Raw genomic sequence first — 11,693 nt, forward strand, 5'->3', positions numbered from 1 at the left:
GACAGCCGAACAGGTATGAGCTGAATAACAAACTCTGTCTGCGCTCAGACTTCTTTTCTTTTTTTTTCTTCTTCTTGTGAATTAGCTCTTGTGAGGGCACTAATGTCAAACCTCTCGCTGCCTCTCTCCACCTCACTTCCCACTATTGTGCCTGCCGAGCAGTTCCCGCTGCACTTGCCCTCCGACTCTCGTGCACTTCAGACTCTGCCGCCGCTGCTACTCGGAGGAGGAGACGAGGAGCTGACCGGGCCGCCCATGTTTGTGGACGCTCCATAGGCGCACATGTGTGTGCATGTGTGCGCTGCTGGCCCGGCACTGACGCAGACCTTAGTCATCCACTCAGCCCTCAACAAAAATATGATTTAGCTCTGCACCAATCCCACACACACACACACACACACACACACACACACACACACACACTGATACTGATACCCAACAGCGGGAGGGTAAAGATATGCTCATACTGAAACGGCAGTCTGATCCACGCAGAAACACAATCTCACACACGCCATCATGAATCTTGCAACCCAGTCTGGACTGTTTCTAATTCATTCATTCATTCATCGTCAACATCATGTTCAGTTTTGTCTCCAGCGTGCACAGCTTTCCCGTAAAACCGCCCACTTTGAACAACCAAAATCCTGTTTTTTTTTTACTTTCAGGACAAAATTTGAAGCGAGTGTCTCATTTGAGGCGTTTTTGTTTTTGCAAAATTCTAACTCTAAAAAATGAAAAACACAACTAATCATGTCATAGAGACAAAGAGCTGCTGAAGAGTTAAACAACAGATGGGTGCAACGTTCTGCAGGAGCCGATTCACACTGGAAGCCTGTCCGTAAGAAAGAAAGAATTGTTATGGCATTTATTGATTTCATCTGTTGTAACGTGAATCCTCCTCCTCAAATATTATCATTTAAAATCATATATGTGTAAAACAATCAGAGTCGAGCAAACAAGCAGAAATATGCGCAAAAATATTAAGACGACACTCAAAGCGTGTGCATCTGGAGCGTTTTCTTTAACGGAGGAGGAGCATCTGATTGTAAAAAGGGAGGTTTTTCTGAAGTCACGATCCGCTTTACCCGCCAGCCTCGATCACGAATCGGTCAAAAGCAGCTGTTTTGAGAATGCAAAAGGCCCGAAGGTAGAAATGGGGGCCGAGGAGTTCTGAGATGCACCCGGGAGCCGAGCCGAGCCGTGCGTGGCTCCAGAAAACAAATAAAATAACCTTAAAATCAATTCTGCTGCTTTTCCTGTACGCCGTTAGTTAAAAAACTGAGGAAGCAGAGCTGCAGAGGAAGAGCTTTCACCCAGTTTAGAACAACATCATCTGAACTCTCACGGCAGGAAAATAAAATAAAAAGTGAGCGTATGGTACACCTGCAAATAACAAGATGTTTACACAGCATGCAGCCGTTCAACTGCTCCTTAACTGGCAGAACATGAGTGACAGGAAAACACCTAAATTAATCATAAACTGCCACACATCCAGCAAAAAAAAAGCTCCAATTATTTACTGCTTCCAGCCTCTCGTATGTGATAATTGCAGTGTCTGGTTTACATCACTTAAAACTGAACAGCTTTTGATGTTTAAAAAAAAAAAGAAGGTAATTTAAAGATTTCACTTCTGTGAAAGTGGCTTTTTTTTAATGTTTTCTGACATTTCACGGAGGAAATTAATTCTCAGAAAAAACGAAGGCAAAATTAATCAACAGCATCATAACGATCATGAGCTGCAGCCTTAACTGGAAGCTTTAGAGACGTTTTAATCAGCGCCACTGTCTTCACTCATCAAGCCACGTGCTGGCTTCTTTCTTTTTTTTATGCATCTCACGACTCGGCACCAAATACGAGCAATAATCCCTATTCTTCTGAGATCTGCAGTCACGTAAACAAACCGCCGAGGCGAAAGCTTGACGGTGTAAGGAGACAGATATTAATAAAGTTTATTCATGTAGCACTTATCAAAACTCTGTAAACACGGTGCTTTACAGAAACCCAACACCGCTGACGAGAGCAGGCTTTATTAATATCAAACTGTCCATCTCGGCAACATCCCTGATATCAGGAGGAATAAACCAGAAGGAGCTGGTACGTCTCAGAAAATCTGCAGAATTAAGACGGTTAAATCATTCACGGAGGCCATCGTTCCCAAAACTCAGCTGTGTGTCTGCGTCAGGATTTCCAAGATCTTCTTATCCCCAGTTTGCTGATGAGATTTTCTCGGGGGCCTTGAAAAGATGCGCGTCTGGTAATGACGGATTAATTTCTTACTCAAGATGTCCGAGCGCCAGAGGAGAGGACGCAGCGTCCAGCAGCTGAATTTACAGTTGATTCGACTCTCGCTCTGCCGCTAAATCTCCAACCTGGCAGACTGACAGGCCGCCGAGGCTCCGGCCAATGAACGGGCGGCTGGACGTCACGTGGTTTTTTTGTTTACGGGCCTCGGCCTGCTTGTGAGCTGAGACGGTCGGTGTGGCTTTTGTGGTTCAAACTGTGATGTGATGACTCCTTTTGCTGCGTTTGAAATAAAAACACGTGATTTCTGAGAGTTTAAATGTGAATAAAAAGCAGCTCCGGAGCGAACACGCAACACCTGCACCTGTTGACTAGCTCAAAGCAAACCATCGCACAATGACTGAATGGAATCTAACTTACTCGAGCTGCGTTATGTGATTTGTAAAATGGATTTATTTATTTTCTTATTATTATTTAAAAGGAGGGCTTTCATTCGATTATTACAAGAAAATCAATTCAGCCCGGTGTGTTGTCAGCCTTTCTCATTGCTACGCGCTAATGCCCGTTACCGCAGTCAAGGACGTCGGCATCCAGGAGAATAATGATGAGTGGAAATGTGCATTGTAGTTTTTTTTTCTTTACGCCAGAAGGGAAAGAAAAGCAGAAGCACAGTAAACATGTTAGCTGAGGACGGGAGCAGCGAAGGTGCCAGATTTTCTAATTATCTCGCAACTTGGCAACGTGACCTGAAATGTTTTTTTTTTTTTCTTTTGAAACGGTTGCAAATAACATTTTTTTTTTATCATCCTCCTGCTTCAGAACCTTCATCAGGCTTCTGGAAGCAGGAGGCCGATCGGTTGTTATTTTTATTTCCAGTATCATGACTGTTTGAAAGCGTTTTCTTGAGTCTGCACAGCGCGGCCCGAACACAACCAACATCCCCCGTATGACCTGAGGGCTGACGGGTCGTACGTTGAGCCTAAAGTTTTCAGCGTCTCTGCTTTAACCTGCTAGGTCACCATGGCAACAGATGCTCAGGCGATGATGATTTTCTCCACGAACCAAACCGATGCTCAGCTGAGGAAGTACATTAAACCTGCAAACCTTTGGATCTGCAAGTTAGTAATGCCACTACACAGAGCGTGAAGTTACGTGATTGCACATTTTATGGGTTGCGTTTCCACGGTAACCTACAGGTATTCAGGTGGCAGGTGTGCAGAAACGTGTTTTTACGCTCGGTCCTGATTTGCTGCTGGAGCTTCAACCAGCAGGTTAGAAAACTGATCAGTCTGTCGGTATTATTTATACTTTGAGTTTTCAACAAATCGGGCTGCAAGGTGGCTCGGTGGTTAGCATCGTCGCCTCACAGCTAGAAGGTCGCCGGTTCACATCCATCCATCATCTCTACACCTTCATCCTCACCAGGGTCATGGGGAGCTGGAGTCTATCCCAGCTGACTCAGGGTGAAGGCAGGTTCACCTGGACAGGTAACCAGTCTATCACAGGGCTACACTTAGAGACAGACAACCAAGCACACTCACATTAACACCTACGGACAATTTACAATCACCAATTAACCTCAGCATGTTTCTGGACTGTGGGAGGAAGCCGGAGAACCCGGAGAGAACCCACGCTGCACGAGGAGAACATGGAGACTCCACGCAGAAAGATCCCGGGTGTCCTCACCGGGACGCGAACCGCCAACCTTCCAGCTGTGAGGCGACGATGCTAACCACTGATCCACCTTGCAGCCCACAGTTAAACATTTATCATTTTTTTCAATTAGTACACATATTTTTTCTCTCAAATTACAGCATATATCTGTGAAATAATGATATTTTTGCTGATTTAAATACAGTTAAAACTGTTTTTAAAAACTCTGTGCTGTCTTGCAGTTGTTGCCACGAACAAAAACCCATTTTGCATGCCTTTGGCTGGGTTATACTACAGCTAAATCTTCCCAAGCATTTCAGAATGATTCTTCCAAACAGAGTTATTAGAGTCATCTGGTGAAGATTCTTGTATTTTTTCAAATTACAATAAAATACCACAGAAAAATAACTCGATACCGTGCAGCCCTGCTTCACTCCTTCATGCAAATAAGTATTCAGAATAAATGAGGTGGCTTCGAGTCCCACTGTGAGAAATCAGCAGCTCAGCACACGAAGTTGTGCATTCACACAAGTCGCTCTGAATGTGCCGGACTGCGATACAGGAAGGGACGTGAAGTTCAGCGCTGAAGCACATCCAGCTAAAGCAAAGTGGTTCGTGACTGAGGCGAGGGGTGGTCAAGGTGAGCAGACAGTCATAGAGATGGACAGGATCATGCAGCGGCTGATGTAACGCTGTCAGGTGTTATAACGGAGGATGATCCTGGACGGAGTGAGGGCTCTGCTGCGCCGCATAAATCACCAGAGATATATAATAAAACAATAAAAGTGCCCAGTTTGACCTCAAGCAGTCAAGCTATTGAGCCATCAACATTCCTAATGAGTGTAAGAGCCTATAAATAGCCTTATATTTATTTAATGAGCTATATTTTGTATTCTGCTGTGCCTCGGTTTCAAGTTATGTCTGGATTTCTGGTTTTAATGTTCAAACTAAAAGTCAACACCAGAAGAGCAAATTCAGCAGCTAAAGTTAAGACCTCTTCACGTCAATTTCGTTCGGCCTCATTCATAATTATCTACAAATCAATAGCTGACCAACATCCCTGACAGCGTGGAGCGCCACAAAGCCGCTCTGCTGCTATGCAGTGTTTCAGGGACTTTCTGCAGCAGCCACCGTAGAAACAGAAAAGACCGGCACAACTTTTTTTTTTTTTTTCCTCCTCGTCGCTCTCAGCACTCTGAGCAAGGTGTCGCTGACGATCACTGCAGTCATTTGTTCTTATTCCTCATCCTGAGCAGCGCTTCTCTGTAAAGATCATAAAGATTATCCAGCGACTTACAGCTCGGGCTGTTTTCATGCTGTGGCCAATCTCGTCTACTTCACATTCTCCTCGGGGATCAGTAACAACACTAACAGCCTCTCTATTGTTCTGCTGAATTAAATCTACGCTGGTAGGAGCTCATATACTGTAAAATCCACATAGAAAGCGTTTTTTGAAGTGTGTTTTTTTTGTGTGTGTGTGCACCCTTCAAGCCACAGCGATTCTGAGAACTACACGAGACAAACGTTACCCGAGGACGTTTGATTGTAAGTGTTGTGCTCGGTAATGTGTAATCTCCGCACGCAGCAGTTTAAATCACACGGATTTCCTGCGGTCGGTATATTGGGACGGTATCTGTGGTTAGGAGCCTGCCGGTTTCACTGCAGGTAGATTCCACCCACACGCCACAATAGGCAGGGAAATAAAAATCAATGCATCAATAAATAAAAGTAATGTTGTTTTCTTCTTCCTTGTAAAGTCTGCACGCAGCCTACTTGAGGACTATTTTTGTTCGGCGAATCTCTTGTTGTCAGAGAAGACGGTCTGACCAGCCGCTTCCCTTTCTGCCGCCGACAGAAAGACAGCGGCGTGTGATGACAGACCGAGCCGAACGAAGGTCGGATTGAAGGAACCCAACGCTCGACTGTAATTTGAATTCCTGGTAAGAAAAGAAATCAATGTACTTTTGTCCCCTGTGTGGGGAGACTGGAAATAAGCAGCAACACAGCGACTGCAACACAAAACAACAGCAGCAGCAGCAGCACAACACCTCCAAGTGACACCCTGTGATTTCCTGTAAATCAGCACCCGCACACACACCACGCTGTCGTTCTCATGCAAACGTATTATGCAGTTCTTGACCCGCAGTTTTTGCCCTGTTGCGTTTTTTTCTCACCTATACAGACGTCTATCTTGCCCTTGATGGCGGCCTCGTGTAGCGGCGTGTAGTTCCAGTTGTCTCTGGCGTTCGGGTCGGCGCCTTGACACAGCAACAAGGACACCACCTACAAACAGGATTAAAAACATTTGCATTTATTATTCAGTCGGCATCAGTGCTTTATTGGCCAAGATGTTTTTCCACTTGTGCCAGTTGACCACTTCTACTCCATTATTTGTAGTAATTGTAGTCCTTTTGTTTCTACAGAAACGATGCTTAATTCATTAAAATATTCTCGTCAACGTCTCTGGGTTTGAGGCAATGTCAGCAAAAGCAGGTTTACATTTATAGTTCTATAATCCTGAGTCCTGGTTTAAAAAGGGAAACATTTCACTGAAGATTTAACATAAAAAACGTAAAATGATGTCTTCCGTGTAGAAGCCAAATGGACTTTTGAGAGAGGACTAAACAGCCAAACTAACCCGAGGAGGAACGATGCTGATAATGCAGCCTTGAGATGCCTCCTTGGGCAGTTTGGCCACCATTACCACCTTGAGTCATCCCTGACCTCGCAGCTTCACAAGCATTTGGACCTTGTGAGCGTTGTGCTGGTAATGGACCATTAGTGGTGTGATTTGGAGGTGACAACATATATATATATATAGCTGAGAGACAGTTATGACTGAAGAAGCCTCTTGGATGAGAGGTGGAACCAGAAAGAAGCAGCAGGTTGGTGACAGATCATAGACATCGCTCAGGATTTCTGGAGAAATTAGGACCTCCTGCTGTGTTTGGGGGAAAGTATGTACAAATCAAAGCTCCTCCAGTGGCGGATACTTAAATTACAACTCTTTAAATTATGAATTATGCAAGTGTGGATGATGGAAAACGCACACCCTCTCCTCACACCAAACGTTAGCTTTAAGCGCCACTTCTTTTCCCGGCAAACCTGCAGTCGGCGTGCTCGTAGCGCGGACAGTCGGACCTTCGCGGGCTCGGCTGGATGATTAAATTTACATCAGGAAGCATGAACTGGCCCTAATGCCTCACCTTGCACCGCTACATTCAACCTAAAAACACAAAAGCGAGGCAAACAACCGCTTTCAGAGGTTTTCGTTTGAGCGATTGGTTTCAGTTTGGACAGCAGCCCTCATCAAAATGCTAATCATCGCCGCGATCGCACGGCTGCATTAGTGCGCCACTTTTCTGACAGAGCTGCAAAGTGCTCTCCAACAAAGCCCTAAAAGCCTCCAAAGCATTTGAAACTGTACACGTTAGATTGATCACTGCGGTTAAGAGCCAGGAGGACAAAAAGCATTAGCACATCTGTCACAGATAATCCAAAACAGCAGCATGCTTATGCATGAGCAGAATACAGGCAGCAGGAAGGAGAGGCAATGTTCAGGTGTTTTCAGTGTCATCTTTCAGGCTGACTGTGCACATTATAGTTTACACGCAAACAGAGCAGATTTCTACCTCTGGACAGAATAATCTTTTATGATAACGCCGGTTACAGTTTGCACGACTGCATAACTTCCAAACTTCTTATCACTGGAAGTCATTTAAATTCTACCAAAGCGTCGACTCTCCGGGAGGAAAACACACATTTCTGTGGGTTTCAGGCGCCGTCCTGCTGTAACGACGTGCTCCACGTCACACCCACACCGGTCTGAAGACGACAAAACAAACACAAACTGGATTAGTCTAACCTCAGAGTGGCCGAAGGAGCAGGCGTTGTGCAGCGGGATCAGGCCGCCGTCGTCTCGAGCGTGCACGTTAGCGCCCGTCTGAAGCAGGTGGTCCACCACGTCTTTCCGGCCAAAACCTGAGATGAAAGCAGAGCGAGAGAGAGAGAGAGAGAGCAGAGTGTTGACAAAAGCAGCAAATCAATTAGGGAGCGCTAAAATATGCGAGCTATTAACGCGGCCTGTAATTACGCATTCCTACGCTGCTCATTTTAAATCCATTAAATGTTTGACTCCTACTGTACTTTTTATCTCCTGTAATTTGTTTTCTTCGTGTGCAAGCATCACCGATTCAAAGACGGATCAATACGTAATTCAGATTTGTGTTTGGGGCTTCTTTTTTCTAGTTTGGAACAAGTGGAACCCGTTTCTCTACAAACATGTCTTGCGACTCGAGAGAATCTGTTCATCTTGTTCAGGCTGCAGAGGATTAAGAGGCCTGTGATATAAAACAGTTGTGCGTGTTTTGTTTTGTTTTTTATCTTTTTTTGTCTGCACTGGTGGAAGAATTAAAAACCAAATTAAAAAAGTCTGGAACTCACGAGTTGAAGTGAAGATGAGGATTTGATTTGAGCGTTCTCTGCCTGTGGCCAAAAATGAAAAATGAAAAACAGTGTTTGGATGGAAGCGGGTTCGACTAAAACAACTTTTACATTTGATGCTCGTTATGTCAGATTAACGACAGTGTTCACCTGCTGCAGACTGAACTGTCGATACAAGCCACGGGTTAAGACGAGCGTATGCTGGTTATTGACGGCTTTATTGAACGTATTATTTGTGCATTTGGAAAGAATCTGTCAGACAAGACGCAGCAGCAGAACCTAATGAAGCACATTTACTAAGCACTGCACTCATATTGTGTGTTTCCATCGTGTGCAACTTTCTTCTTCTGCTCCACAGAGTCAAATATTGTGCATGTTGCTCCACTACATTTGTCTGGCAGCTTAAGTTACTGTTCAGATTTTTCATACCCATCCCATCCATCCATCATCTCTACACCTTAATCCTCACCAGGGTCATGGGGGGCTGGAGCAGCTGACTCAGGGTGAAGGCAGGTTCACCTGGACAGGTAACCAGTCTATCACAGGGCTACACTTAGAGACAGACAACCAAGCACACTCACATTCACACCTACGGACAATTTACAATCACCAATTAACCTCAGCATGTTTCTGGACTGTGGGAGGAAGCTGGAGAACCCAGAGAGAACCCACGCTGCACGGGGAGAACATGGAGACTCCACGCAGGAAGAACCGGCGACCTTCTAGCTGTGAGGCGACGGTGCTAACCACCGAACCACCTTCCAGCCCACTAGAAACCATATATCTCTAAATTTGGGGATTTTGAAGACTAAATGTTCCTTCATGGGTTGAGAACATTCTCCTACTTCTTAAAACGTTCTTTGATAATGCATCATTGGAAAGCGGAGTACCTTTTAGACATACTTCGTTCTCACAGAACAGCACTGCCACAAACATACGATGATCTTACAGATTACGACGCCTTGTTGGGAATCAAACCACCCAGCGGTGCATAAAGCAGTTAAAATTAGTTCAACCTTAAACAGCTACAGCAGTAAAAATGCACATTAATGACCTTAAGGCAGCAGTAATATCCGGGGTTATTGGGTTTTATTCAGCTGTGCATAAAAACACAATATCTCTGGACCACCAGGACCCAAGCACTTATTAGTATGTCTGCTTTTATACCGTACCTACACTTGTCACATTCTTCTTATTGGAAATACCTGCATGATTCTGCACCTTATTTCTTTCTACCAGCATGATTTGCACGTTTGTTTTCTGTTTTTGTTCCTAAATGTAACATGTACAGGACAGTATCTATCTATCTATCTATCTATCTATCTATCTATCTATCTATCTATCTATCTATCCATCCATCCATCTAATAGTAAAACTCTGACATGTACCTTTTTTCTGGAGAACAACTACTTTTACTGCCTCTAATGCATTTTGTTGATAATACTGAGACGGTTTTACTTAATAAAAATCCTTGAAATCCTTAAGTAAGACTTTAAATGCAGGACTTTTAATTGCAGTATCAGACTGATATTCCTACTTCTACTCAAGCAAAGGGTCCAAACACATCTTCCACCACTGCCAGACGACCCCATGTGGGGCAGGGTAGCTTCTTGAGTCCTGCAACATAAGCTGGTCATGATTATTTTCCACAATATAAAAGTATGTGTTGCGTTGCCCTGTTGTGTCCTTCTAGCCTCTTGTATGCTTCCATCTCAGAAAAACTAAATTAGAGAAGCTCAACGGCCATGATGGCAATCTGTAATCCAAACTCTTCTTGTGTCTGACCGCACGTTATCCTCTGGATGCTGGTATTTGTCCATTAGTTCTGTTTTCCTCAGGGTGCTCTTATAAATACATGTATGAGGGTTATTACGGCGGCGTGAATGTTTGAATGCATAGTTTTACACATATGGCTGCTATGTGCCTTCCTTGTGTGCTTTTGCTTCATTACTGTGGTACAGAGCTGTAAAAATCTGCACTACTGCCCCTTTAGGGTTAATAAAGAACATCTTATTACCTCCAGTAATTGATGTCCTGTCTCCACACACAGCGCCTGGTATAGATGTCGCTTTACAACTTACTCGTGATCACATAAATCAGGACTTAACGGTTATTATCACTGAGGTTTTTTGGTGTAACTTTGACAATGCAGGGCAGCAAAAACAGTGTCAGAGCAAAGTAAAGTCCTCCTGTGTTGTTATCGTGTTGTTATTAAGACTTAAAACGCTTCCTGACATTTTAATGTACAAAACAAAGTGTAGAATCATCTAAAGGTGTCTGCTTTAATAACCAGGATGCTTTAGAGCACAGACACACTGATGACATGCTGACATAGATCAGGCCTGAACCCCTGGACTCAGGTGTAGGTGTGTCTGTTTACTGGTGCATGTGTTGTCATGGCAGCCCGGTAAGGCCCCGGTGCTCGGTCCCTGTCCCGCATGAAGCCGCACAAACACTCTGATGTGGGTTTAAAACGAGCTCGTTACCTGCAGCGAAGTGCAGCGGCGTCGACTTGCGTCCAGCCATGTCTTTGGCGTTCACGTTCACCGCATCCACGAGCTTCTTCACCCGCGACACGTCCCCGTTCCTGCAGGCTTCAAACAGCTCCCGAAAAGCCCCGTTAGCGCCGCCGCCGCCGCCGCCCCCCCCGCTGCCTCCGCCGCCGCTGCTGCTGCCGCTGCTGCTGCCCGGGTTACCGCTGCCCGAGTCGGGCGTGGAGCCGGGGCTGGTCCCGCTGCCCTCGGTGGTGGTCGGGGAGCTAGCGCTGCTGCTAGCCCCGCTGCCGCTGCTGCTGCTGGCGGACAGGGCCAGAGCTGGGGAGGCGGCGGCGGAGCTGGTGGTGGGAGAGGCCGGGGCTGCCTCGCCGTCAGCCGCGCTCTCCATGGCGGCTACGTGGGGAGGCGAGGCGGCATCGTCGGTGGGTGCCGGCGGAGAGCCAGGCGGGGTGGCGGGGAGAGAGGAGCCTCTGGGCGGGGAGGACAGCAGGGAGCTGGGCTGCTGCTGCTGCTGCTGCTGCTGAGAGGAGCGACGAGGCGTCGCCATTTTCACAACACAACAGTCCCCAGTAGCAACAACAACACGCTGACAGCTTCCTGCCCGGGAAGCTGCTTCCGCTCGGGTTTGCTGGGATTGAATCTCCTGGACTGAACCTCCAACACCGGGACCGCGGAGCCTGAGGAGAGATGCGGTCTGCAGGCAGGATTACACCCAAATCCTCCATTTTACATTAAATTATAGGAGGAAAAAGCTTTTGTTCTGGGAAAAGATTCATATTTTGTTTGAGGCACTGACATAAAAATCTGTATTTATTTATCAAAATATGTTCATTTTAATTCAAGTGGAGAAATGACAGTAAA

General features: G+C 45.7%; 1 protein-coding gene across 1 annotated transcript in view; it reads right to left on the reverse strand.

The window, feature by feature from the left end:
- The window catches only part of LOC103357689 (tankyrase-1), a 102,132-nt gene extending 90,753 nt beyond the window's left edge, over window positions 1-11,379 (reverse strand). Inside the window, exons 1-3 of the mRNA XM_008282356.1 lie at window positions 10,824-11,379; window positions 7,760-7,875; window positions 6,069-6,177 (exon numbers count right to left, since the gene is read on the reverse strand). Of these exons, the coding sequence (XP_008280578.1) occupies window positions 6,069-6,177; window positions 7,760-7,875; window positions 10,824-11,379 (781 nt within the window). The remainder of the gene's footprint in view (window positions 1-6,068; window positions 6,178-7,759; window positions 7,876-10,823) is intronic.
- Window positions 11,380-11,693: the final 314 nt, after the last annotated feature.

The sequence above is a fragment of the Stegastes partitus genome, unplaced genomic scaffold (assembly GCF_000690725.1).
Source record: "Stegastes partitus isolate 25-593 unplaced genomic scaffold, Stegastes_partitus-1.0.2 Scaffold268, whole genome shotgun sequence".
Taxonomy (NCBI): Eukaryota; Metazoa; Chordata; class Actinopteri; family Pomacentridae; genus Stegastes; species Stegastes partitus.